Below are 26,811 nucleotides of genomic sequence, written 5' to 3' on the forward strand. Positions count from 1 at the left end.
ATGCTTTCTCAAAGAAGCTGGGCGCCAGTGGCTCACGCCTGTAATCCTAACTACTCACAAGACTGAGATCCGAGGACTGTGGTTTGAAGCCAGCCCAGAAAGTCTGTAAGACTCATCTCCAATTCATCACCAAAACAGCTCAGGGACAGTGTCCAGGACTGGTACAAAAAGAAAAGAAGCTAGAGACATGGCCCGAGTGAGAGACCTTGTTAGTGGGGGATAAGGCAGCTACGTGTGAAGACAGCAGCAGATGATTTCCCTTTATCTGCAAATAATCGCTCAGCACACTTGTCTCCTTCCAAAGGAAGACATCCATGCTGTTCAAACTAAGACTCCTAAGTAGGATGATTTAAACATGAGATTTTCAAATCTGCTACATCTATACAGAAATACTGTAGTATTAAACAATAAAACTAAAAGAAACACTGTAAGAAAAATAAGGCTTTATGAATTAAATTATAAGAGAATTGAAGGTATGAGAAAAAAAATACTCGAACAAAAACAGCAAGAAGCCTGGTGTGGGGCTGGGAATATGGCCTAGTGGTAGAGCGCTTACCTCACATGCATGAAGCCCTGGGTTCGAATCCTCAGCACCACATATATAGAAAAGGCCAGAAGTGCTGCTGTGCTAGCCGTGAGTAAAAAGAAGCCAGGGACAGTGCTCAGGCCCTGAGTCTAAGCCCCAGGACTGGCCAAAAAAAAACCCCAAACAAAACAGTGCTGGGAATGTGGCTCATGACAAAGTGCCTATCAAGCATAAGGTCTTGAATTCAAACCCCAGTATCAACTAAATATTTACTTTCTTAAAAAAAGCATCTTAGTTGGGCGCCAATGGCTCAAGCCTATAATCCTAGCTACTGAGGAGGCTGAGCTCTGAGGAGTTTGGTTTGAAGTCACACTGGACAGAAAAAAACTGTGAGACTCTTCTTATCTCCAAGTGAAAACAAAAACCCAGAAGTGGAGCTGTGGCTCAAGTGATAGAGCCTTGAGCCAAGAATCACTGTGGGACAGTGGCCAGGCCCTGAGTTCAAGCCCCAGGACCAGCACACAAAACAAATTATCCTTTTAAGCCTAAATCCCAGTACCTGTGAGTGGAAAAACAGAACACTTTGGATTGCTTCAAAACAATGCAGGGAAATATGGATAAAACTGATGTCCTCTGCTAAAACCAGGTGATACATTCTCTTTCTTTTTTAAGCTAAGCATTTTTTCTTAACTTTTTTCCTGTTTCCTATTAGCAAACATCAGCTATTCATTGTGACCTTTCCACTCAAGGAATCCAGATCAACCTCATCCTACCATCTCTCTTCCCTATCCCACTCCCCCTTCTTAAAGCAATTTCAATAGGTTCTATTTATTATTTTCATACACACAAATGAACTATGTGGTGTGGGAACCTGTAAGTGTGGAGCCATGAGGTCTGCCAAAGAGAATTGGAGCCAGTCCCTGACTCTCAGAAGGCTGACAGAGGCCTGAGAAAGATCTGTTGCTCTTAGCATCATTACAAAGGCCACGGATCTCACCCTAGGTGTAAACTATTCAGCTTCCCAGCTTCCCCAGACCTTGCAGCCTGGCCGGAGCCTAACCAAACGGTGTGTGTTACCTGCTCACCTGCACCTCCTGTTTTCAGGAAGGCACCTAGGATGGTTTTCCCCCACTCCGGTGTCGGTAACTTCAAAGAGACTGCTACCTTGCTTTCTGCACATAACCTCCCTACTTGATGCTGAATAAAAGCCCAGGCAGCAGGTCCCCTGGTACCCTGAAACCGGTTCCAAGGTATGGTCTCCATCACTGCTTTGCTCCCGGCCAGGGCAGGACAAGGCACTCCAGCATTTTGCAACTGTGGACCATATTCATCTCCAGCATTTTCCTTAGCCCTCCTCTCTTGGTGATGGCTCATACCCCCATCTGAGCCTGTGTCACTTTCCTGTCATTCATTGTTGTGTTTTTAGTATGCATTAAGGACCATCAAGGGTCTGGTCTCATTGTGGTATTTAAGATGCGCATCTATTATGTTTTGTTCAGAATATCCTTCTCTGTTGCTTTCTCTTTTTCACCCCAAACCCCTATTGATCAATAGCTCTTACTGAGATTTTTCATGCACTCTTCATACATAGTTACACTGTATTTGAAATTATTCACCTTCACCTTTCCTTTCTCTCTCCCCGCCTCCCCTCATCCTCTTACATGGCCCCATAGTTAGAATCATGTTCTAAGTGTGTGCATAATCTACATTATATAATGTATACATATATAACATATACACTATATATACATTTATCTCCTATAGTATACATGAATGGATAATGTAAGGAGTCAAAGCACACTAAGACTTGGCGCCGAGTGCTTATGCCTATAATCCTAACTACTGAGATCTAAGAATCTGAGATTTGAAAATTGCAATTCAAAGCCAGTTCAGGCTGACAAAACCAATTACCCAGCAAAGAGTCACCAAGTGAAGGCATTAACTCAAGCAATAAAGCATCAGCTGTGAGCAAAAAAAGCCAAGTGCAAGGCCCTGAGTTCAAACCTCAGTACTGGCACACATACAATAAAAAAGAAACCTAGGTGTGAAGCTCAATGGTAGAGTACATGCCCAGCAGGTGCAAGACAGTCATAGATTCTATTCCCAACACCATAAAAACAAACTAAATTGAATTATGGTGAAAATAAGCAAAATTCTTTTGAAAAAACTAAGGTTAGCCAACCACTGGTGGCTTACACCTGTAATCCTAACTACTCAGGAGACTGAGATCTGAGGATCGAGGTTTAAAGCCAGCCTGGGAAGCAAAGTCCATGAGATTCTTATCTCCAATGAACCACCAGAAACAGGACATGGAGCTGTGTCTCATAGTGCTACAGCATTAACCTTAAGCACAAAAGCTCACGGACAGCACCAAGGCCGAGTTGAAGCCCCATGACTGACAAAAAAAAAAAAAATTAAAGCCCTAAGGTTGACCAAGTGTCCTTCAATTTTGAAGGGCTATTTGTAAAAGTGTAGATGAATATTGAGTTGGAAGCTGGATAAAAGAGATGGCACAGGCGGATGCTGGTTGTTCAAGCCTGTAATCCTACTTACTCAGGAGACTGAGACCTGAGGGTAGGGGTTCAAGCCAGCCAGGGCAGGAAGAAATATCCCTGAGACTCCTATCTCTAGTTAACCACCAGAAAACCACTGGCAGTAATGTTGTGGTTCAACGTGATAGAGCACTAGCCTTGAGCAGAAGAGTTCAAGGATAGTGACCAGAGTTCAGGCCTCACAACCAAAAAAATAAAAGAGCGAGAGCAGGATAGCACATTCATTTTTTACAATTAGAATCTAGTATTTGAATCTTACAAAACACACATAAATTTACTAAATTTACAATCAATTTACCCAATTTAAAGGCAGAGGATACACTAGTAATGTGGGCGGTACTAGGTTGACAGTCTTAACTGGAAGCCAATGGCCACGATCATAAATCATAAATCATTGCATAGCCATAAATCATTCCAGTAAACTTTGCTTCAATGGGTGTACGTATGTGTGAGAGGTTAGAAGTAGGTTTTTGTTTCTTTTTCTCTCAAATAGTATAAAGCCCACATTAAGAATAAATCAGGCATGGTGGCACACACCTATAATTCCCGTACTTGAAAGTCTGAGACAAGAGGACTAAAACTTCAAAGTCAGTCTGAGCTATATAGTCAGACTATTGGAAAAAGAAAAAAACAAACAAAAATCATGGGGCTGGGGAACAGCTCAGTGATAGAGAGCTAACATAGCATGATCCCCAAACCTAAAAGTAAAGAAAGAATAGGACGGAGAGTGTAGCTCAATGGTAGAAAGCCTCCTTAGCACAACTAAGGCCCGGGTTTTAACCCTCCGACAGTGCAAAAGACTGAAAATAATTTCTTTTAAAACTGGGCATAGTTTGTGCATTCTTATGGTCCTAGGAAGCTGGGGCAGGAGAATCATTTGAGCTCACAGATTCAAGAATAGCTTAGGCAACATAGCAAGATCTTGTTTATTTGCTTTGTTTTTGTTGCCAGTCCTGGGCCTTGGACTCAGGGCCTGAGCACTGTCCCTGGCTTCTTTTTTGCTCAAGGCTAGCACTCTACCACTTGAGCCACAGCGCCACTTCCGGCTTTTTCTATATATGTGGTGCTGAGGAATCGAACCCAGGGCTTCATGTATAGGAGGCGAGCACTTTACCACTAAGGCCATATTCCCAGCCCCATAGCAAGATCTTGATTCAAAAAAATAGATAAATGAGTGTCTGAAGCACTGTAATGCACATGCTAATAGATCCTCTGATGATCATAAATATCTGATACAGAGTATCAGGTAAGAAAGATAATCTGTATGTGAAAAATGCCATCTTGCAGTGTCACATGGAAGAAACGCAGTTCATAAGAAGTCTCCTAGAAATGATCTCATCGAGCCAAATCTACAGACTTGAAGGCCATTAAATGATGATTCTAACCAATCAATCCTCTTGATCATTTTTTTTTTCTAGTAACTTCCCTTATGTTCTAAAATGACCACTCCTGTGGCAGTAGTTTTACTACGGTAGTGAATGTGAGGGTTTTCCTAGATGAGCAGATGTCTAAACCAACAGAAAGCTGTTACCTCTTCCCTCAGTGCATACTGCTCAATGAGCTTCTTCAGCTTCTCTCCCAGTTCGATGTTCTCCTGTCGGAGTTTGGCATTGTGTATATCATGCTGTTCCAGCTGGGTTTGGATTTCATTTAGAGTAATCTGGAAATGGGCAGTTGCTTCTTTACGGCGTTCTTCTTCCTCTCGGGCTTGCTGTATATTTTCTTCCTTAATTCCCAAAATAGTTTCTGTTAATAGTGAAGATCTATAGACAGGAAGCTCACAGAAGCAGCAGCTGTAATGCAGGTTTGCTACTGCTGCCCTGACGTGTTGCTTCTGAGCTTTAGCTCCTCTTCCTTATGACCGAAAGGCTCTCATTTACAAGCAAGCCACTTTCAAGGTGGGTGCCACTAACTCATGCCTGTAGTCCAAGATATTGCAACAAAAACAAAGCAAAAGCAGCCCTGGCAGAAAAGTTCACAAGACTCTAGCTCAAAAATAACCAGCAAGGCTGGGGATATGGCCTAGTGGCAAGAGAGCTTGCCTCGTATACATGAAGCCCTTGGTTCGATTCCCCAGCACCACATATACAGAAAATGGCCAGAAGTGGCGCTGTGGCTCAAGTGGCAGAGTGCTAGCCTTGAGCAAAAAGAAGCCAGGGACAGTGCTCAGGCCCTGAGTCCAAGGCCCAGGACTGGCAAAAATAAATAAAAATAACCAGCAAAAAGCTGGGAGCTGGTGGATCATGTCTGTAATCTGAACTATTCAGGAGGCTGAGACTTGAAGATCACAGTTGAATGTCAGCCCAGTGAAGTGGTACAAGGCCAGCCTAGCAGCATGAAATCCTAAGTTCAAACCCTAGTACCACCAAAACAAAACCAGCCACTTTTCCCCAATAATTAAGAGACACAATGCCCATTCCTAGTGGTTTCTGCCTCTAATCCTAGTGACTCAGGAGGCTGAGGTCTGAGGCTTGAAGCCAGCCCAGGAAGGAAAGATCAGCAGACTCTGATCTCCAATTAAGCACCAAAACAATCTTGGAGGTGTGGCTCAAGTGGTTGAGTGTTAGCCTTGAGCAACAATGCTCAGTGACAGCACCCAGGCTCTGAGTTCAAGCCCACGCATGGCACGAAATAAAAATAACAGTAATAATAATAAAAAATTAAGAGACACCAAAGGTCTTGATTATATCATTACAAATGTGATACAACTATCTAAAGCTACTTCATGCTGCCAACTCCCTCTTCACTGACCACATAGAGAACATTATTTTTTTTGCCAGTCCTGGGGCTTGAACTCAAGGCCTAGGCACTGTCCCTGAGCTTCATTTGCTCAAAGCTAGCACTCTACCACTTGAGCCACAGCTCTACTTCTGGCTTTTTCTGTTAATGTGGTGCTGAGGAATCAACCCAGGGCTTCATGCATGCTAGGCAAGCACTCTACCACTAAGCCACATTCCCAGCCCCAAGAACATTACTTTAAATCAGCCCAATAGAGCCCCCCTGCAGGTTAATTTCTGGGTCACACCTTCCACTACGGACAGGACATGACACAGATAGTATTTTTTTCTTTCTGCCAGTCCTAGGGCTTGAACTCAGGGCCTGAGCACTGTCCCTGGCTTCTTTTTGCTCAAGGCTAGCACTCTGCCACTTGAGCCACAGCACCACTTCTGACCATTTTCTATGTATGTGGTGCCAAGGAACTGAACCCAGGGCTTCATGTATATGAGGCAAGCACTCTTGCCACTAGGCCATATTCCCAGCCTCACAAATAGTATTTTTTAAAAAAGCTTATGGAGGTGGGTGCCAGTGGCTCACATCTGTAATCCTAGCAACTCAGGAGGCTCAACTCAAGATCTGAGGATTGTGATTCAAAGCCTGCCCAGGCAAGAAAGTCTCTGAGACTCATCACCAATTAACCACTCAAAAGCCAGAAGTGGTACTGTAGTTCAAAGTGGTAGGAGTGCTAGCCTTACAGGAGCTTGGTGTCAGTGGCTCAATATCTATAATCCTGGCTATTTGGGAGGCTGAGTTCAATAAGATTAAGGTTCAAAGCCAGCCTAGAAAGAAAAGTCCACCAGCTATATTCCATCCCAACTATGCAGAAGGCCATAGATAGGACTGTGGGCCCAGGCAAGCCCAGGGAAACATCCAAGACCCCACTTGAAAAGTAACTAAAAGTCAAAGCCGGCTAAGGGTGTGGCTCACGTGGTAGAGTGTCTACCTAGCAAACCTTAGGCCACGTTTAAACCCAGTACTCCAAAAAATAAAAACATGTCAATAAAGAGTTAACATTGCTGAGCACTGGTGGCCCACCCCTGTAATCCTAGCTACTCATGAGGCTGAAATTTGAGGATCATAGTTTGAAGCCAACCAGGGCAAGAAAGTCTGTGAGACTCTTATCTCCAATTAGCTACCAAAAAGCTGGAAGTGGAACTGTGGCTCAAGTGGTAGAGCCTTAGTGTTGAGCAAAAAAGCTTCAGGGCTAGTGCCCAGTCCTTGAGTTCAAGCCCAGGACTGGTAAGTACAAAGACACAGACAGACAGACAGACACAGACACAGACACAGACACACACACACACACACACACACACACACAAATTTAACATTAATTCTTGCTAGAATGTATGTCAAGACCTTTACATGTCTACTCAAGATGACTTTTTGTGAAGGGAAAATGCCATCTACTTTAATTAAGACCTAAATACACTGATTCAAATGCAAATAAAGAAAGAGCTGGGTGCTGGTGGCTCATGCTTCTAATCCTAGCTACTCAGAAGGCTGAGATCTGAAGATCACAGTATGCAGCCAGTCTGGGAGACTCGTTTTGCCACTAAACTATCAAAAGCATCTAGCAACGGAGCTGTGGCTCAAATGGAGAGCACTAGCTGTGAGCAAAAGTTGTTCAGGGACAGTGACCAGGTCCTGAGTTCAAGCCCCAAGGACCAGCAAAAGAAAATAAGGAAAAGAAAAGAAAACCAACTCAAAGTGTTACTACAGTATACTCAAGGGCAAGCCTGTCCCATTGTTAAAGGCTGATTCTTTCCTATGGTTCTGCTCTTTTCTCTCATTCCCTGTGGATACCAATTGAACTTAGGATACATGCTTACTCCTCCTTTATAATTGGTCATAGGATAGCTGTACTATCCTGTACTCAGCATCCAAGAGCTACATGTAGGCCAGGAGACTCAGGCAATTCTAGCTCAGCAGTTTTCCCTTCTCAGACTCAATGACCCAAGTCCCTTTCTAGTTTCTCACTTCATAGTAGCTTTGTGTTCATGGTTATTAGCTCTATTGGTACACAACAGAAACCTGGCCAACTGTGAGCTTAAGAGAGCAGGAGATATAAACATCAGGACATAGACTACGTGGGACCAAGAATGAGGGAACTAAAGGGCTGTTCCTCAAATGGGATAGTACAATTTAGGAAAAATCTGTTGTTAGCTCACATATATCAGCCCAAGCAGAGACATGGCTTCATTTCAAACAGGTATAAGGTAACTATAAAACCAGTTGAGTAAGTTCCTCTTGAAAAACAGAAAAATCAACAAACTAACCTTTAAAGTCTTATTGTGTCGCTGAAGTTCCCGGCAGAGAGACTCCAGTTTGCTTCTTGCCAAGATAGCCTTGCTGTGTTCACTCTGCAAGTGAACTTTCTCTTTCACAATCTGCGCTTGCTTCTTCTGCAGAATCTTCATTTGCTTCTGGACATTCCTGCTCTCCTCCAGCTAAAATGAAGAACTTTATATTTAGGAAGTATAGCAAAGACCTTAGAGTTAAAGCTGGAAGAATTCCAGTATGACCTATGTAGTCTTTAAAGAGCCAAATTCTGGCCTGAGCTACAGCTCAGCAATAAAAGCATTTGCTTAGCAAAGTCCTGGACCTAATCTCCAACAGAGAAAAAGAAGAAACAATGAAATAACAACAAAAAGCCAAATACTGTGGTTTTATTTAAATTGTTTTATATCATCTAACATGTCCAACCTCCTCTGTGTTCCAGATGTAATACAAAAGCAAGCAACATTTAGGGTAAGTAGGAAAAAATGATCTTCATTACTTTTGTGATTTTCAGAGTCAAATTAAACCTCAAAAGCTCCACACTAACTTCCTTGGCTCCCATATTGACCTTTAGTCCTTGATTCACTTGCCTTACCCCAAAGGCTTTAAATAGGTGCAGGTCTTTTTTCCCCTTCCAGGCAGGGTAAGCTCTCCAACTTTCAGGTAGAACCCCGGGTTTTCAACTGGACATTTCCTGTTCCAGAAGTTTTCCAAGGCCCACTGGCAATACTGCCCACGTTCTGGACTTAATTGATCCTTCTGAATATGAACTGATGGGTTCTGGCTGAGACTTCCACCAACGCTGAAGGCCAGCACGAACTCAGTTCCAAGGCCAGACATGTCCTGACTTGCTGCCCGATAGGTGAGCATCTGGCTAGACAATTTTATGCCCATCAAAAGGCACACTGAAATCCAAATATAAATTATGGTATTTTTTGCAGTACTGGGGTTTGAACTCAGGGCCTTGTACTTCCTAGGTAAGTACTCTACCAGTGAGCCATGTCTCCTGACCTAAAATATAGAGTTATTGTACTTTGTGGTTCATTGTTTTCTTTTTTAAAGCTGATATTTTAAGAATCAATATTATTTTTCTAAAATAATATCTAGAGACAATACTGATTTGTAACTTAATAAAAGCAGTACTCCAACGTTCTTTGTGAAAAGTGCTGCAATTTTAAGTTCAAAACAAATGGCTATTTCAAGGTGAAAACAACACTACAGCTAAGATGGCAGCTTTACTGACCTTTCTGATGCTTTTTCTGAAGGAGGAAATGATGCTTAGTCATAACTCTTGTTCTTTGAGTGCCACCTTGTGGTCTATCAAAACATATCAAGCGGGCTGGAAGCACTTCAAGAGCTTGCCTAGAAAGCCCAAGGCCCTGAGTTCAAACTCCCGTATTGCCCCTAAGCATAACGTGTGGGTGTGCATACACACATAACACACACACACGTGCATCTTTTAGAGAAGCACACACACACTCACACACACACAAACACGTGCATCTTGCAGAGAATCTGTAAGAACACCTTTGTTGAGCTAGATGTGGCACACAACAATAATTCCAGCACTGAGGCAGAAGGATGAATTGTGAATTCATGAATTGTGAATTCATGGCCAGCCTGAGCTACATAGTGAAACCTTATTTTAAAAGTTTAGAAAAAGGGCTGGGATCATGGTTTGGCAGTAGAGTGCGCCTTGCATGCATGAAGCCCTGGGTTTGATTCCTCCAAACCATATAAACAAAAAAGGACAGAAGTGGCGCTGTGGTTCAAGTGGTAGAGTGCTAGCCTTGAGCAAAAAGAAGCCAGGGACAGTGCTCAGGCCCTGAGTTCAAGCCCTAGGACAGACAAAAAATGTTATCAAAATTTAACAAAAAGTGGCAATGTGGCTCAAGTGGTAGAGCAAGAGTCTTGAGCTGAAGAGCTCAGGGACAGCGTTCAGGCCCAGAGTTCATGAATGACTGACCGAGAAAAAAAAACTTGAAACTGTTTGAAAGGGAAGAGGCAAAAGGTGAGGAAGAGTGATGAAGGGTATAAGGTTGTTGGGTACATTGTATGCATATATGAAAATATCACAATGAACCTCCCCTTATAAAACTAATGGAAGATAATAAGGATTTTTTTTTTAATACTGCTGGGCGCCAGTGGGCTCATGCCTGTAATCCTTGCTACTCAAGAGGCTGAGATCTGAGGATCGCTGTTCAAAGCCAGCCCAAGCAGGAAAGTCTGTAAGACTCATCTTCCAATTACCACCAGAAAATAGGAAGTGGCACTGTGGCTCAAGTGGAATAGTGCAAGCCTTGAGCTGAAAAACTCAGGGACAGTGCCCAGGCCCAGAGTTCAAGCCCCACAACCAACCAAAAAAAACACCAAAAACCTAACAAGCCAGATGCCAGAAGCTGACACTATAATCCTTGCTACTTAGAAGGCTGAGATGTGAGAATCATGGTTCAAAGCCTTTGTGGGCAGAAAAATCCGTCAGACAATTATCTCCAGCTAACCTCCAAAAAGTCAGGAGTGAAGCTGTGGCTCAATTGGTAGAGTGCTAATCTTGAGCAATAAAAGCTAAGAGACAGTGCCCAGCGCACGCACCTTTTTGGTTTTTCTTGTGACTTTATTGTTATTTGGGGGGTTTTTTTTGCTTGGGCTTAGGACCTGAGCACTGTCCTTGGTTCCTTTTTGTTCAAGGCTAGCACTCTCCCTCTTGAGCTACAGTGATACTTCCCGCTTTTTCTGTTTATGTGGTGCTGAGTAACTGAATCCAGGGCTTCATGCATGCTGGGCAAGCACTCTACCACTAAGCTATATTCCCAGCCCTACTTGTGACTTTATTGTAACTAGTGAAACTAAGGTACTGAAAATTTTAAACATTTCTAATAATTGGCAGTAACTGGTCACTTTAAAGTAGCCTCCTCATGTGGCAAATGGGGAGTCTTGGGCAACAAAACTCTACATTATTTTCTTTTAGAGAAACATTTGATCATTTATATACATTGCTAAGGACTCATTCATATTGCTGATATATAACTACTGTGCAAGGATTGGCAATTTTTTTCTGTAAATGTCCAGGCAAGTAAATATTTTAGGACTGGTGAGCTACATGTGGCCTCTGTCATGTATTCTTTATTTTTAAACACTTTAATGGGCATTTGGACTATCTCCAGGTTTTGTTACTACTTACAGTGGTAGGAACATTCTCATGTTTCCTGGTATACACATTCCAGAATTTCTCTTGGTTGCAAACCTAAAAGTGGGGTTGCTGGGCAATGATTTTTTTTTGGCCAGTCCTGGGGCTTGAACTCAGGGCGTGGGTATTGTCCCTGAGCCTCTTTGTGCTCAAAGCAAGCACTCTTCCACTTGAGCCACAGCTCCACTTCCGGCTTTTTCTGTTTATGTGGTGCTGAGGAATCGAACCTTAGGGCTTCATGCATGCTAGGCAAGCACTCTACCACTAGGCCACATTCCCAGCCCCTGGGCAATGATTTCTAAATGTGCAATTCATATAATATTGCCAAACTTACCCAGAGTAGCTGGAAAGTTTAAATTCCCAACAACATTGTATAGGATAACATGCAAAGCCATATCTATCTCACTATAAAAGACATAAAGGAATCTCACTGTGGTGTTCATCTACATTTTCCTGACCACTGACTATAATAAAACACTTCTCTCATATTCATGGGTCTTTAGGTTAAGTTACTCTTTTGTCTTTGTTTTCCACTTATATGAAGTGCCTGTTACATGTTTTCTGCCAGCTTTCCACTCGGATGTCATTTCCATACCATTTGTGGTGTTCTCTTAAATATTCTTGAAACCAAATCTTCTCTTGATTTTGTTGGAAATGTTTCTCCTGGTTGTATAATATGTTCTAACTTTCTTGTAAGGAATTTTCTGCTGAAGGGAAGTCTAAATTCGATAAAGTCAATTTGTGCAATACTTTCCCTGACAATACTTTCCATGTTGTAAGAAATTTTATTGAGAGAGGAGTGGAAAATTACTGATTTTCAATCTCAACAATATCTTAAGAACTTTAATGCTTAACTTTTAACATTTCAGCACTTAATCCATTTGGAACTCATTGTTGTGCATGGTGTATAAAGAACTGAATTGGGGCTGGGAATATGGCCTAGTGGTAAAGTGCTCGCCTAGTATACATGAAGCCTTGGGTTCGAGTCCTCAGCACTGCATATATGGAAAAAAGCCGCAAGTGGTGCAGTGGTTCAAGAGGTAGAGTGCTAGCCTTGAGCAAAAAGAAGCCAGGGACAGTGCTCAGGCCCTGAGTCCATGCCCCAGGACTGGCAACAAAAACAAAACAAATAATAATAAATAAATAAATGGATAAATAAATAAGAATAAAAAAAGAACTAAATTATTTTCCATAAGGGTAACACCTTTTGTTCCTATTAACATTTGGAGACAGGGTCTCTCACTATGTTGCCATGGCAACAAAATGGCTCAAGTAATTCTCCTATCTCTGCCATCCCAATAGCTGGGGACTACAAACATGCCAGTGTGCCAAGCTGTATTATGACACTTGTAAAAATTCTATTGAGGACTAGGAATGTGGCCTAGTGGTAGAGTGCTTGCCTCACATACATGAATGAAGCTCTGGGTTCAATTCCTCAGCACCACATAAACAGAAAAACCCAGAAGTGGCACTAGTTCGTAGAGTGCGAGCCTTGAGCAAAAAGAAGCCAGGGAGAGTGTTCAGGCCATGAGTCTAAGCCCCAGGGCTGGCAAATGAAAAAAGAGAAGAAAAGAAAAAGAAAAAATTGTATTGAGCCAGATCCCAGTGGCTCACGCCTGTAATCCTAGCTACTCTCAGGAGGCTGAGATCTGAAGATCACAGTTCAAAGCCAGCCCATGCAGGAAAGTCCATGAGACTCTTATCTCCAATTAACCACCAGAAAACCAGAAGGGGTGTTGTGGCTCAAGTGGTAGAGCAATAGCCTTGAGCTGAAGACCTCAGAGACAGCACCAGGGCCCAGAGTTCAAGCCCTAGGACCAACAAAAAAAATTCTATTGACACTCTGAGGATGTCAATTCTTCTCCAATACATGTATAGATTGCATGAGATGATCTTTGAAATCCCAGGATCACTGAGCTCAGGACTTGAAAACAAACTTCAGAAACAATAGCAAGAGCCTGGCTCATACCTGTAATCCTAGCCACTCAGGAAGCTGAGATCTAAAAACTGTGATTTGAAGCCAGCTGGGGCAGGAAAGTCCGTGACACTCATATCTCCAATTAACCACTCAAAAACTACAAGTGGTAGAGCACTAGCCTTGAGCACAAAAGCTCAGGGACCAAGGTCCTGAGTTCAAACCCAAAGACCCACACATACAAAAATAGGAAGATAGCACTACTTCAAAACATGCACATATAGGTTTTTTTGGGTTTTTTGCCCCACGGAACTACTAAATTAAAAATTCATAGAAAAAAATGGGCCAAGAATATCCAATATATTTCTCATTTTAAAAAAAAGTGATGCTGGGTGCGGGTAGCTCACACCTGGAATCTTACTCAGGAGGGCTGAGGTATGAGGATCACAGTTCGAAGCCAGCCTGGGCTGAAAAGTCTGTGGGATTCTTATCTCCAATAAACCATTCGGAATAAACCAGAGGTGGTGCTGTTGCTCAAGTAGTTCACAGTTCAAAGCTAGCCTGGGCAGGAGGGTGCGTGAGACTCTTCCCTCTAATTAATCACCAAAAAGCTGAAAGTGGTGCTGTGGCTCAAGTGGTAGAGCACTACCTTTGAGCACAAAAGCTCAGGGACAGCACCAAGGCCCTGCGTTCAAACTCCAGGACCTACACAATAAGAGTGAAATACACCTACCCAATCATACTTATGGTTATTACCAGTACAATATAATCTAAATAAACGGACTATGGAATGGCAAGAATAACAATATGAAGTAATGTTACAGGATCTTAATACCATCCATGCTCAAATGCCATGGTTTCTTAAACCCATATGACCTGGTCAACATGAAACAGGATCTCCTCAATGGATGGTGCCAATCACACTGAGCAGAGCTTCCACAGAGGAGCACTGTACGTCAGTGTAATAACTAGAGTAACGGTGCAAAGTGACAGATACCATACAAGAAGAGTACTAAACAGAAACACCCGAGAACCCATGTTCCTACAGATATGGTACAGCATCAGCATCTGGAAGCTTGTTAAAATGCAGATTCACCAGAAAGGGAAGGGGTGACATTGTCCACAAAGAAATGTGCTCTTTCGCTCATCACCTTTATAATAACAATATATTTTTATTATTATTTTTTTGGCCAGTCCTGGGTCATGAACTCAGGGCCTGAGCACTGTCCCTGGCTTCTTTTTGCTCAAGGCTAGCACTCTGCCACTTGAGCCACAGCGCCTCTTCTGGCCTTTTCTATATATGTGGTGCTGAGGAATTGAACCCAGGGCTTCATGTATATGAGACAGGCACTCTTGCCACTAGGCCATATCTCCAGCCCCAACAATATATTTTTAATTCAGACTCAGTGAATATGAAGGTTCACAAAAGTTCCAATGATATGTCAACATCTGAGCAATGTTGAAGTGACTACATACTTGCTCTATCTTCTAAATTATTCAGGGCTTTCTGCTGCTCTCAGAGCACTGTATCAAGTAGCTACACTGCTACAGTTTGGGGTGGGGGGTTGTTTTGGGGTTTTTTTTTGCCAGTCCTGGGGCTTGAACTCAGGGCCTGGGCACTGTCCCTGAGCTTCTTTTTGCTCAAGGCTAACACTCTACCACTTAAGCACAGCGGCACTTCTGGCTTTTGTTGTTTATGTGGTACTGAGGAATCGAACCCAGAGCCTCATGCATGCAAGGCCACTAGGCCACGTTCGAAGCCAGTCTTGCTTTTTTGTACCTCTCCTGGGACTTGAACTCAGGACCTGTGTGCTGTCCCTGAGTGATTTTTGCCCAAGGCTAGTGTTCTACCATTTGAAAATAGGCCCACTTCCAGCTTTTTTGTGGTTAATTGGTGATTAGAGTCTCAGGAACTTTCATGCTCAGGCTGGCTACGAACTGTGATCCTCAGGTCTCAGCCTCCAGAGTGGCTAGGATTACAGGAATGAGCTACCAGCACCCAGCTTACAGTTTTACGTTTTTTCCCTTTTCTTTCTTCCCTATCCTTCCTCCCTCCCTCCCTCCGCCCCTCCCTTCTTTTCCTGTTCTTTTCTTTTTCCCACCACTACTTGCATGATTCTCATGCAAATAGCACCAACAGGAATTGGCCTATAGCCATAACCCATGGAAACCTTCCTTTCCTGAAACTAGCAAACACAGTTACTGCCATCATTGCAGTAACTTGTGGCCCAGAAGAGTTTGGGCCACAAACTTCCTGCTCCAAATAGTGGAAGGTGCCAGACTGCGGAGACTCAGCTAAACAGGGCAGACCAGGACCACTTTCTTAACTGATGGGAAGTAACTGTCATTTGTTGAACATTCATTTCTTTGAGCTAGTCATTGACAAGCAAAAGAAATAGTTTATAATATGAAACAATTGTTCTAAGAGATGAAAATGCATAAAAATATAATTAACTCTAATAATTTATATTAAAACCACTTACTGTAAAAGTTTCCACAACTTTTCCTTCAAAGGGTTGTGGCTTTTCCATTCTTTATTTTGGATTATTGAGACAGGGTCTTACAACATAACCCAAGCTGGCCTTAAACTCACCCAGCTCAACTTTTCTTATTCTTCAATTTAAGTAGTAGGATGGCATGGCTTCCACATTGAGATTACTTTTACAATTTCACAGAGATAATTAATGCTACCTGAAAAAATGCAGGCCAGAATAAAATCATGAGGTAAATCCTTTTTTTGCCAGTCCTGGGGACTGAACTCCAGACCTAGACACTGTCCCTGAGCTTCTTTTGCTCAAGGCTAGCACTCTACTACTTGAACCACAGTGCCACTTCTGGCTTTTTTCTGTGTATGTGGTGCTGAGGATTCGAACCTAGGGCTTCATGCATGTTAGACAAGCACTCTACCACTAAGCCACATTCCCAGCCCTGAGGTAAATTATTTGGAAGAGAAAAAAAATAACCTGGCAAATAATAGTTGCTAAATAAATATATCCTAGCCGGGCACTGGTGGCTCGTACTTGTATTCCTATCAGGAGGCTGAGATCTGAGGATCACAGTTCAAAATTAGCCCAGGCAGAGAAGTCCATGAGACTCTTATCTCCAATAAACTACTCATTTAAAAATAAAAAACAGGGATATCTATCTATCTATATATATAGAGAGAGAGAAAGAGAGAGAACACACGTGTTTGTGTTGAGACACAGCATTTGTCTCATTAGATTATTTCATCTAACTCGCAACACTTCAATCAAAAAGCCTAATCATTATCTCTAGAATTCCTGTAAGAAAATGTTGAATACAGCCCAGTGGCTCACATCTACAATTATATTTACCTAGGATACCTATCTGGAGGATAATGGCTTGAGGCCAGTTCAGGCAGAAAATTTCAATAGACTCCACCTCAAAACTAGAAAAAAGCAGGGATGAAGGTGTGGCTCAAATGAGAGTGCTAACTGTAAGCAAAAATGCCAAGGAAGAGCACAGATTCTAGTGTTCAAGCCCCTGTAATCCACACCAAAAAAAGTGAAATACAGGAACCACTACACCACAAATACCTGGCATATAGGGCACCACACTGAAATCAAGATGCTTACTTTGAAAGAACTCTAAAATTGAGTTTTAGAAAATCTATGCCAGGGGGCAGGGAATGTGGCTTAGCGGTAGAGTGTTTGCCTAGCATGCATGAAGCCCTGGGTTCAATTCCTCAGTACCACATAAACAGAAAAAGCCGGAAGGGGCACTGTGGCTCAAGTGGTAGAATGCTAGCCTTGAGTAAAAGAAGTTCAGGAACAGTGCTCAAGCCCTGAGTCTAAGCCCCAGAACTGGCAAAAAAATTTTGAAAAACTATGCCAGAGTTGGGTACAGACTCATGCCTGTAATCCTAACTACTCAAGAGGCTGAGATATGATGATCAGTTTGAAGCCAGAGTGGGCAGGAAGTCTATGAGATTCACATGCAGTCCAGGAGACTTAACTCTCCAATTAAACACCCCAAAACAGCTAAAAGTGGGCTGCTAATGTGTCTTAGTGGTAGAGTGCTTGCCTTGCATGCATGAAGTTCTGAGTTCAATTCCTCAGTACCACATAAACTGAAAAAGCTGGAAGTTGCACCGTGGCTCAAGGGGTAGAGATCTAGCCTTGAGCAATAGAAGCGCAGGGACAGTGCCCAAGTCTCAGGTTCAAGCCACAAGACTGGCAAAAAAAGCCAAAAGTGGAATCGTGACTCAAGCGGTAGAATGATAACCCTGAGCAAAAAAAAAAAGGTTAGGGAGAGCCAGGCACTGGTGCCTGTAATGCCAGTAATCCTAGCTACTCAGGAGGTTGAGATCTGAGGATCAAGGTCAAAGCCAGCCTGGGTAGAAAAATCTGAGAGGCTCTTATCTCTAATTAATCAGACCCAGAAAACCTAGAAGTGGCGCTGTGACTCAAGTGGTAGAGTGCTAGCCTTGAACAAAAGAGCCCAGTGACAGCACCCAGACCCTGAGTTCAAGCCCTCAGATTGGAACATGTGCACACCATGCATGTGCACAAGCATACACACACACACACACACACACACACACACACAAACACACGAAAATCTATGCCAGTCACATGAGACATGGTGGCACAAGCCTGGATATCCAGCTATTCAGGAGGCTAAGGCAGGAGGATCACTTAAGCCCAGGAGTTGGAGACTAGTATGAGCAACAAAGTAAGACCGCATCCTCAAGTAAAAAAGCAAATCTATACCACATCTTAGCACTATCACATTGTCTATATATTACCTTATTAAACCTAATTATGTAACTAATAAAAAGCCCCAAGGAATCGGACTCTCCAGTTTTGGAACAAAATATTAATTTTACATTTTAAGCTCTATCAAAATTACATATGCAAAAGCTTATCAAGCATACACACAGTCTGCCATATTTAATGTGGCCTTTACACCCTTGACTTAATACTCACAAGATCAGCATATTTCTTACAGAGAGCTGCCAGCTTCTCCTCTGGGGTTGAAAGGGTGTTTAGGGCTTGCATCAGTAATAAAACTTCTTTTCCTGATGATTAACAAGATAAGAAATAAGTCCCTGAAGAAGAATGAGATCAAATCCAACTTGTAAATTCTACCAACACTTCTCATGTTCCTAAATCCAGAGTAAAATAATAGTTTATACCTATACCTAATACACTATTTCCCAGCTCAATTACCAAAGTAGGGCTGGAGGAATGGCTCATCATTACAGTACAAGCCAACCAAGCAAAGACCTTAAGTTTAAATCCCAGTATGATCAAAAGGGAAAAAGAAAAGAAAGCTATTTGGGGGGCTGAGCTCAATGGTAGAGCACTTGGCTAGCATGCCCAGGGTTTGATCTCCATCCCCCAAAAAGAAGAATAAGAATAAGGGAGGAGGGTAGGAAGAAGAAAGCTATTTTTTTAAATTCTGGTCACAGGCAACCCCCCTGCTCCCCATCCCAACCCCAAATTTCTTAACTCCTTCACTAACACCATTTCTAAGAACTCTCATTTAAGGCTTAAAAATTCCCTTGCCTAATTGCTGACGTCCAAGTAAAAAAAACAAAGGAAATTACAAAGGGCAGAGAATAAATTTAATAGCATCCTCCTAACCAAGTACAAATACAGAGGCAAGTTCAAAAGGATTTTCAATTAGTATTATACTTTGCCTATCTAAAATGACAAACACTGGTGACAGATTATCCTTTCCTATGAACAATTTAAATACCTTATTTTCTAGTGATTTACTACAAACAATATTACTTGTGTTAATCAAGTTAATTGCAAATAAAGGATAGCAAGATAATTCCCATGAGGAAAAGAACCTAAGCAGTATTTTAAGGATGTTGGATACCAGGCACTTTGGCTCACGCCTGTAACCTGAGGTATTCAAGAGACGGAGAGATCTGAGAATCCTGGTTCAAAACTAGCCTGGGCACGAAGGCCTATGAGACTCTTATCCGCACTTAAGCACCAAAAAAGCCTGAAGTAGAACTGTGGCCCAAGTGGTAGAGTGCTAGTCTTGAAAACAAAAGCTCAGGGACAGCTCCCAGCCTCCTGAGTTCAAGCCCCAGGATGGTACCACACACAAAAAAAATCAAAAACAAAAATTATCAATTCCATCACAAACATTCTGTACCTTAGTGGGTACAGAGACCCTCTGTCAATCCATTTTTGTCATTACTTGTGCTGAAGTCACTGTATATTCTGCTAAACGTCTCCTTAGACTTACTTATGTGAAGATGTAACTCCAAAAAAGCAATGATGAGTCAGGTGCTGGTGTCTCATGCCTGTAATCCTAACTACTCAGGAGGCTGAAATCTGAGAATCATGGTTAAAAGCTAACCCTGGCCGGAAAGTCTGTGAGATTCTTTTTTTTTTTTTTTTTTTTTGCCAGTCGTGAGCCTTAAACTCAGGGCCTGAGCACTGTCCCTGACTTCTTTTTGCTCAAGGCTAGCACTCTGCCACTTGAGCTACAGCGCCACTTCTGGTCGTTTTCTGCATACGTGGTGCTGGGGAATTGAACCCAGGGCTTCATGTATACAAGGCAAGCACTCTGGCCACTAGACCATATCCCCAGCCCTCTGTGAGACTCTTATTTCCAATTAACCACCTAAAAGCTGGAAGTAGTGTTGTGGCTCAAATGGTAGGGTGTCAATCTTGAGCTGACAAAGCTAAGGGCTGAGTTAAGTCCTAGTACCAGAACAAAAACAAACAAACAAAAAAAAAGAAGCAAATTGTGCCCAAAAAGCAAGGTTAAAAATACCTATGCTTGGGCTGGGGATATAGCCTAGTGGCAAGAGTGCCTGCCTTGGATACACGAGGCCCTAGGTTCGATTCCCCAGCACCACATATACAGAAAACGGCCAGAAGCGGCGCTGTGGCTCAAGTGGAGGAGTGCTAGCCTTGAGCGGGAAGAAGCCAGGGACAGTGCTCAGGCCCTGAGTCCAAGGCCCAGGACTGGCCAAAAAAAAAAAAAAAATACCTATGCTTAGTTGAGGTGATGAAGTGAAACTAATAGATTTGGGGCTGGGGATATAGCCTAGTGGCAAGAGCGCTTGCCTCGTATACATGAAGCCCTGGGTTCGATTCCCCAGCACCACATATACAGAAAATGGCCAGAAGTAGTGCTGTGACTCAAGTGGCAGAGTGCTAGCCTTGAGCGAAAAGAAGCCAGGGACAGTGCTCAGGCCCTGAGTCCAAGGCCCAGGACTGGCAAAAAAAAAAGAAGCTAATAGATTTGCTGAAAGGGGCCACATGAGTAGCAGGGAGTTGGGCAGTGCTATAGAAAAAAAATGAGGGGCTGGGAATATGGCCTAGTGGTAAAGTGCTCACTCGCCTTGCATACATACATGAAGCCCTGAGTTCGATTCCTTAGCACCACATATACAGAAAAAGCCAGAAGTGGGGGTGTGGCATAAGTGGTAGAGTGCTAGCCTTGAGCCAGAGACAGTGTTTAAGCCCTGAGTTCAAGCCCCGGGACTGGCAAAAAAAAAAAAAAAAAAAAGGAATCTAATATCTTCAGCACGGTACTGAATTCCACAAACTGAGCATGTGTGACTTTTTTCAACAGCAGTTTTACAGGAATAACAGATCAAGGATTTACTATAGCATAAAGTGATTTTGGTATTTAGTATTTGGTCTTGGGGGTAGGGGAAGAAGGAGGTGGAAGTTAAATCTCAAACTGTCTTCCTGTTTTGCTTTTGGGATGCTAGGACATTTTTTTTTGCCAGTCCTGGGGCTTGAACTCAGGGCATGGACACTATCCCAGGGCTTCAGCTCAGGGCTAGCACTCTATCACTTGAGCCACAGTGGCACTTCTGGATCTTTCTGCTTATGTGGTACTAAGGAATTGAACCCAGGGCTTCATACATGCAAGGCAAGCACTCTACCACTAAGCCACATTCCCATTCCTGGCATTTAGTTAGTTAGTTACTTAGTTATTGCCAGTGCTGGGGCTTGGGGCTCGGGGCCTGAGCACTGTACCTGGCTTCTTTTTGCTCAAGGCTAGCAGGGCTGGGAATATGGCCTAGTGGCAACAGTGTTTGCCTCATATACATAAAGCCCTGGGGGTTCGATTCCTCAGCACCACATATATGGAAAAGGCCAGAAGTGGCTCTGTGGCTGAAGTTGGCAGAGTGCTAGGCTTGAGCAAAAAGAAGCCAGGGACAGTGCCCAGGCCCTGAGTCCAAGCCCCAGGACTGCCCCCCCCCCAAAAAAAAAACGGTTAGCACTCTACCACATGAGCCCCAGCACCACTCTTGGTTTTTTCTACATATGTGGTGTTGAGGAATCGAACCCAGGGCTTCACGTATATGAGGCAAGCACTTTACCACTAGGCCATATTCCCAGCCCCTGGCATTTATTTTTTAGAGAGAATTTTCATTACCTATAATTCACCTTTTAAAAATTCTTCGGGGGCGGGGCTGGGAATATGGCCTAGTGGTAAAGTGCTCATCTAGTATACATGAAACCCAGGGTTCGATCCCTCAGCACCACATATGTAGAAAAAAGCCAGAAGTGGCGTTGTGGCTTAAGTGGTAGAGTGCTAGCCTTGAGCAAAAAGAAGCCAGGGACAGTGCTCAGGCCCTGAGTTCAAGCCCCATGATTGGCAAAAAACAAACAAACAAATTACAAGCTCATGCTTGTAATTCTAGCAGGAGGCTGAGATCTGAGGAGCGTGGTTCAAAGCCAGTTCAAAGCCAGTCCAAGCAGGAAAGTCCTTTCTGTGTGTCTCTTATCTCCAATTAACCACCAGATAACCAGGAGTAGTACTGTGGCTCAAAGTGGTAGATCAGCAGCCTTGAGCAAAAAAGCTCAGGGACAGCACCAAGGCCCATGACAGTTCAAGTCCCATGACCGACAAAAAAATATTTCAGCAATAAGACCTTACTGTGTTGCCAAGTTGGCCTTGAACTGGTGGGTCCAATGATCTTGCTGCCTCAGCCTCCCATATAGCTGGGACTAAAGGCTCTCATAGCACACCTCAGATCTCAGCCTCCCGAATAGGTGTGAGTCACCAATGCCCAGCTCCTCTATTTTCAAATTTAAAGTATACAATTTATCCCCATCATCGTGAAGAAAAAAGTATATAATTTGGTATATTCACAAAGTCATACAACCACTACCACTGTCTGAATTCCAGAATATTTTCATCACCCCTAAAAGAATTCCTTTCCCACTAGCAGACACTCCTCATTTTTCTATCCTCTCAATTCTGGCAACTACAAATCTACTTTCTGTTTCCATGATTTTGCCAATTCTAGACATTACATATATAATGAAATCATATAATGCGTGGCCTTTTGTGTCTGGAATCTTTCATTTTAAAAATTGTTTTATAGGGCTGGGGATATAGCCTAGTGGCAAGAGTGCCTGCCTCAGATACACGAGGCCCTAGGTTCGATTCCCCAGCACCACATATACAGAAAACGGCCAGAAGCGGCGCTGTGGCTCAAGTGGCAGAGTGCTAGCCTTGAGCGGGAAGAAGCCAGGGACAGTGCTCAGGCCCTGAGTCCAAGGCCCAGGACTGGCCAAAAAAAAAAAAAATTGTTTTATAGTAGTCATTCATGTAGGATGGATCAATGCTTCATTCCATTTTGTGGCTAATATGCCATCATGAGGATAACACCATAAATTATCTATCCACTCATTATCCAATGGATATTATGTTGCTTCCATTTTTGAGTAATTTATGTATAAAACTGCCAACAACATTCCTGTATAAGCTTCTGTGCACACAAATTTCCAATCCTCCTGGGTATACATATCTACAAGTAGAATTGTTTAGTCATATGTAGCATTGTATTTATTTATTTATTTTGTTGTATCAGTACTAGGACCTAAACTCAGCCTAGTGCTCTTGGCCTGGCTTGCTTGCTCAATTGGTGAGCTACCACTTAAGCCATGCTTCCATCCCAGCTTTTTGCTGAATTATTGAAAACAGTCTCACAGACATTTCTGCCTGGCCTGGCTTGCTGGGTTTAAACCACAATGCTCCTGGTGCCAACTTCCTGAGTAGCTAGGATTATAGACATCAGTCACCAAGCCTGGCTTATGTGTTACTTTTTCAGGCTATATCAGTTTTTGTACACATAATCAGGGATACTGATTTAAGAAATATGTCCTATGCATAAGAAATTAAAATCACTTTTCCTATTTCTGTATTTTTTTTCATTTCTAGTATAGAAGAAAATTAGTTTTAATACGGATAATTCCAACTTACAGTTACATATAAAACTATGCAAACCATACACTGTAAATCTTAGATCTTTAATAAGCATAAAACTTGAGTAACAAGAGTAAGACTAAAATGCAAGAAAGAGGGTTTCAAATTCTGTTTGATTTAACAGATTACAATCTTGATCTAAATCACAAATTACATAGTGGGAGAGAGAAAAATATCCTTGGAAAGCCAGCCTACTATAGATACCTACTTTGCCATCAAAGTCTTGTGCCTAGTCTTTAAAATAACTGATCAAATAAATAGTTTTCACATAATTTTCTATCAGAATACAATAAAGATGCAAATAGGGCAAGTCAAGTACCACTTCTGTCTGGTTATACCTAAATTTTGTGAAGGAAGCTAATTCTTGGTTATTTAGAGAATGAACTAAGCTGAATACTCCGCTGTTTTCACTTCCTACCCATATCCAAAACAGACATACAGATTGGCCTCACCAAGACAGTAAAAGCATTAGCTAAGCATCTCCAAACTAACCATGTTCATGGTCACCTGTACTACAGACAATGAGTAAAATGAGCAATACGTGAAAATGTCCAAATAGTATGCAGAAATTATTACCTAAGGTTTTCTCCTTGTTTCTGCTGCACTCTGAATCTTGCTGGCCATCAGGAGGCCCAGTTCGAGCTTCCTGCCCAGGAATCTCTTCTCTTGACTCCTGTGTGCAATACGCTGGGCTCACCAAATTCCTGTTCTTTGTTATAAAGTCACTGCCTCCGTCCCCTTCCAGTGAATGCTTGTTAGTCGTGCCACCACAACTGGAGTCTTGATGTTGAAGAATATCATTTGACTGAGAGTTACACAACCTATCTGCTTTCACCCCTAGCCCACAAACTCCAGCTTCTTCCATTGTGCCAACTTCAAACTAGAAGGGGAAGAAGAGAAAAGATAAAAGAGGGGGTTAAATCAAATATAATCCATAGTTAAAACCAATGGCCCCATCACAGCTTAACATTTTTTTTTTCTTAGTAGTTTGGAATATGGAAGTTTCTAAGTTTATTGATTGGTGACTAACGTAGTCACCCTTAGTATAAGGGTAATAAAGTTAAAATAAGGCTGGGGAGATGTGTGTGTGTGTGTGTGTGTGTGTGTGTGTGTCTGACCATCTATCTACATACACACACACACACACACACACACACAGAGCTCACTGGTACAATGCCTAGCATGCACACCCCTGGGTTCCATCCCTAGTACCACCAAAAATAATGTTAAAACATTATACATATTGTAAACATGTGTGGGAATGTAACAACGAAACTCTCTTCTATAAAAATAACATAAGCCAATAGAAACATGCTTTTTGTCATACGATTAAATAGTACTGAAGGAAGAAAGAAATGTTATTTAGCTATAAATCTAGGCTTATTTCCTACAAAAATTCGCTGTTATAGTTAGTACCATTTCAAAACTTAATTGTCCTGCATTCTAGTCTTATCCTCAAAGAGCTGAGGACAGCAGAGATGGCTAGCTAGCTTTCCACCAAAAGCTAGCTTTCCTAACATTTTCTAGAGCTGGCACCTGCGGGACAAGTGCCCAGCCAAGGACATTTCTCAGCCCCAACATCTAGGTAAAATTCCCACACATGATATCCACAGGAATGGAGTGTGAGCAGAGTTGATGACTGTCACTCCTCAACCAGATTTCAATGCTTAGAAGATGTTTTGTCTCTACCATCTCTTACCCACTCTGGCTGAATGCAGAGGTCACAAACATGTTTACAAGAGAATAGGCCAGAAGATGAAAGTAACTTGGGTCCCTAAAGCCCACATGCATATAGAAAAACTCCCCTGCTTGCAAAGAAAGCCCACACTGGACTACTAAGGGACAAGTAATAAACTTCCATCACATTATTCAGTCATAGAAATTTTGAGATTGATATTTTAATGCACCCTATCATGAATAATGCAAATGGTAAGTGTGGTAAAGATGCCTATATTTCTGTGTGTGTGTGTGTGTGTGTGTGTTCTCCTTAAACCTGTTACCTTATATTGTGTGTGTGTGTGTGTGTGTGTGTGTGTGTGTGTGTGTGTGTGTGTGTGTCTCCTGGGGCTTGGACTCAGGGCCTAGGGTCTGTCCCTGAGCATTTTTTTTTTGCTCAAGGCTAGTGCTCTACCACTTGAGCCACAGCACTACTTCCAGCTTTTTCTGAGGTAAGTGTCTCATGGACATTCCTGCCAAGGCTGGCTTCGAACCACAATCCTCAGATCTTAGCCTCCTGGGTAGCTAGGATTGATTACAGGCATGGGCTGCTGGCACCCAGCCCCAAATTATTTATGCATTCATTTACTTAACTGGAGAGCAGAGATTTATTATTTCAAGTTATAATACATTCAAATGAATAAAAATTATTGAAAATATCAGAGGAAGAGAGGATGGAGAGGAAACTGAAACATTTTCATCCACAGTCGAATGTTTAAATCAAGCTATTGTGCTTTTCTGGAAGAACGAATTGGCAGTGCCACTCTAAAAACTCTTTGGCAATATGGATGGATACCATCTAACCCAGTTAACTCTACTCCAAGGAATTTACCCAAGTGTGTACATATGTGCATACAGAGGCCAAGAATGTTTAAAGCAACACTATTAACAATGGCCCTAAAATGGAATCAACTCAAATTTCTATCAGGAGAAGAATAGAGACTATGTCTATATTATCCAGAAATGAGGATGAACTACTGCTAGATGCAGCAACACAGATAAATTTCAGACCTAACTTTGTGGGAAAGTTGTGCTAATAGCACCCACTGGGAGAAAGTATTTATATATCAAAATAGTCTAGGCTAATCAGGAGTGTTAATCACTGGGAGGCAGGGCCTTCTGGGATGTTTGAAGAAATTCTAGTTCTGATCTGGAAGGCATGAAATAGATGTTCACTTTGTAAAAATTCATTAAGTTCATATACTTAACAATTTGCATACAATTTCTAAGTATTTTACTTTAACAAGGTTTTATTACAAGTATATATTTTTTCAAGAATTACAGTTCCAATATAACAAAATTTTTTTCCTCAAGGGAGAAAGATTAAAGATAGGTTGCTTTGGCCAGGCATTGGTGGTTCATGCCACTCATGGGACTGACATCTGAAGACAGAGATTTCAAAGCTAGCCAGAATAGACAAACCTGAGAGATTCTTAACTCCAATTAACTACTGAATGGCAGAAGTGGAGCTGTGGCTCAAGTGACAGAGCATCAGGCTTAAGTTAAGAAGCTAAAGAGAGGAGAAAGATGGCGCCGAGACAATAGGGAGGCACCCCGACTCGCACCAACTGAATAGCGAGCTGGGAACTCCAACACCCAACACTCCACCAAGAACCCAGCAAAACCAGCATCCAGA

At 42.4% G+C, this 26,811-nt stretch overlaps 1 protein-coding gene across 2 annotated transcripts in view; it reads right to left on the reverse strand.

Annotated features, from left to right (window-relative positions):
- Txlng (taxilin gamma) overlaps nt 1-26,811 on the reverse strand; it is a 65,069-nt gene that overhangs the window by 11,679 nt on the left and 26,579 nt on the right. For both annotated transcript variants that reach the window (XM_048336837.1, XM_048336838.1), the window contains exons 2-5: nt 24,036-24,339; nt 18,185-18,276; nt 8,133-8,303; nt 4,610-4,804 (exon numbers count right to left, since the gene is read on the reverse strand). In XM_048336837.1, the coding sequence (XP_048192794.1) occupies nt 4,610-4,804; nt 8,133-8,303; nt 18,185-18,276; nt 24,036-24,339 (762 nt within the window). The remainder of the gene's footprint in view (nt 1-4,609; nt 4,805-8,132; nt 8,304-18,184; nt 18,277-24,035; nt 24,340-26,811) is intronic.

Source organism: Perognathus longimembris, chromosome 28, assembly GCF_023159225.1.
Source record: "Perognathus longimembris pacificus isolate PPM17 chromosome 28, ASM2315922v1, whole genome shotgun sequence".
NCBI classification, from domain to species: Eukaryota; Metazoa; Chordata; class Mammalia; order Rodentia; family Heteromyidae; genus Perognathus; species Perognathus longimembris.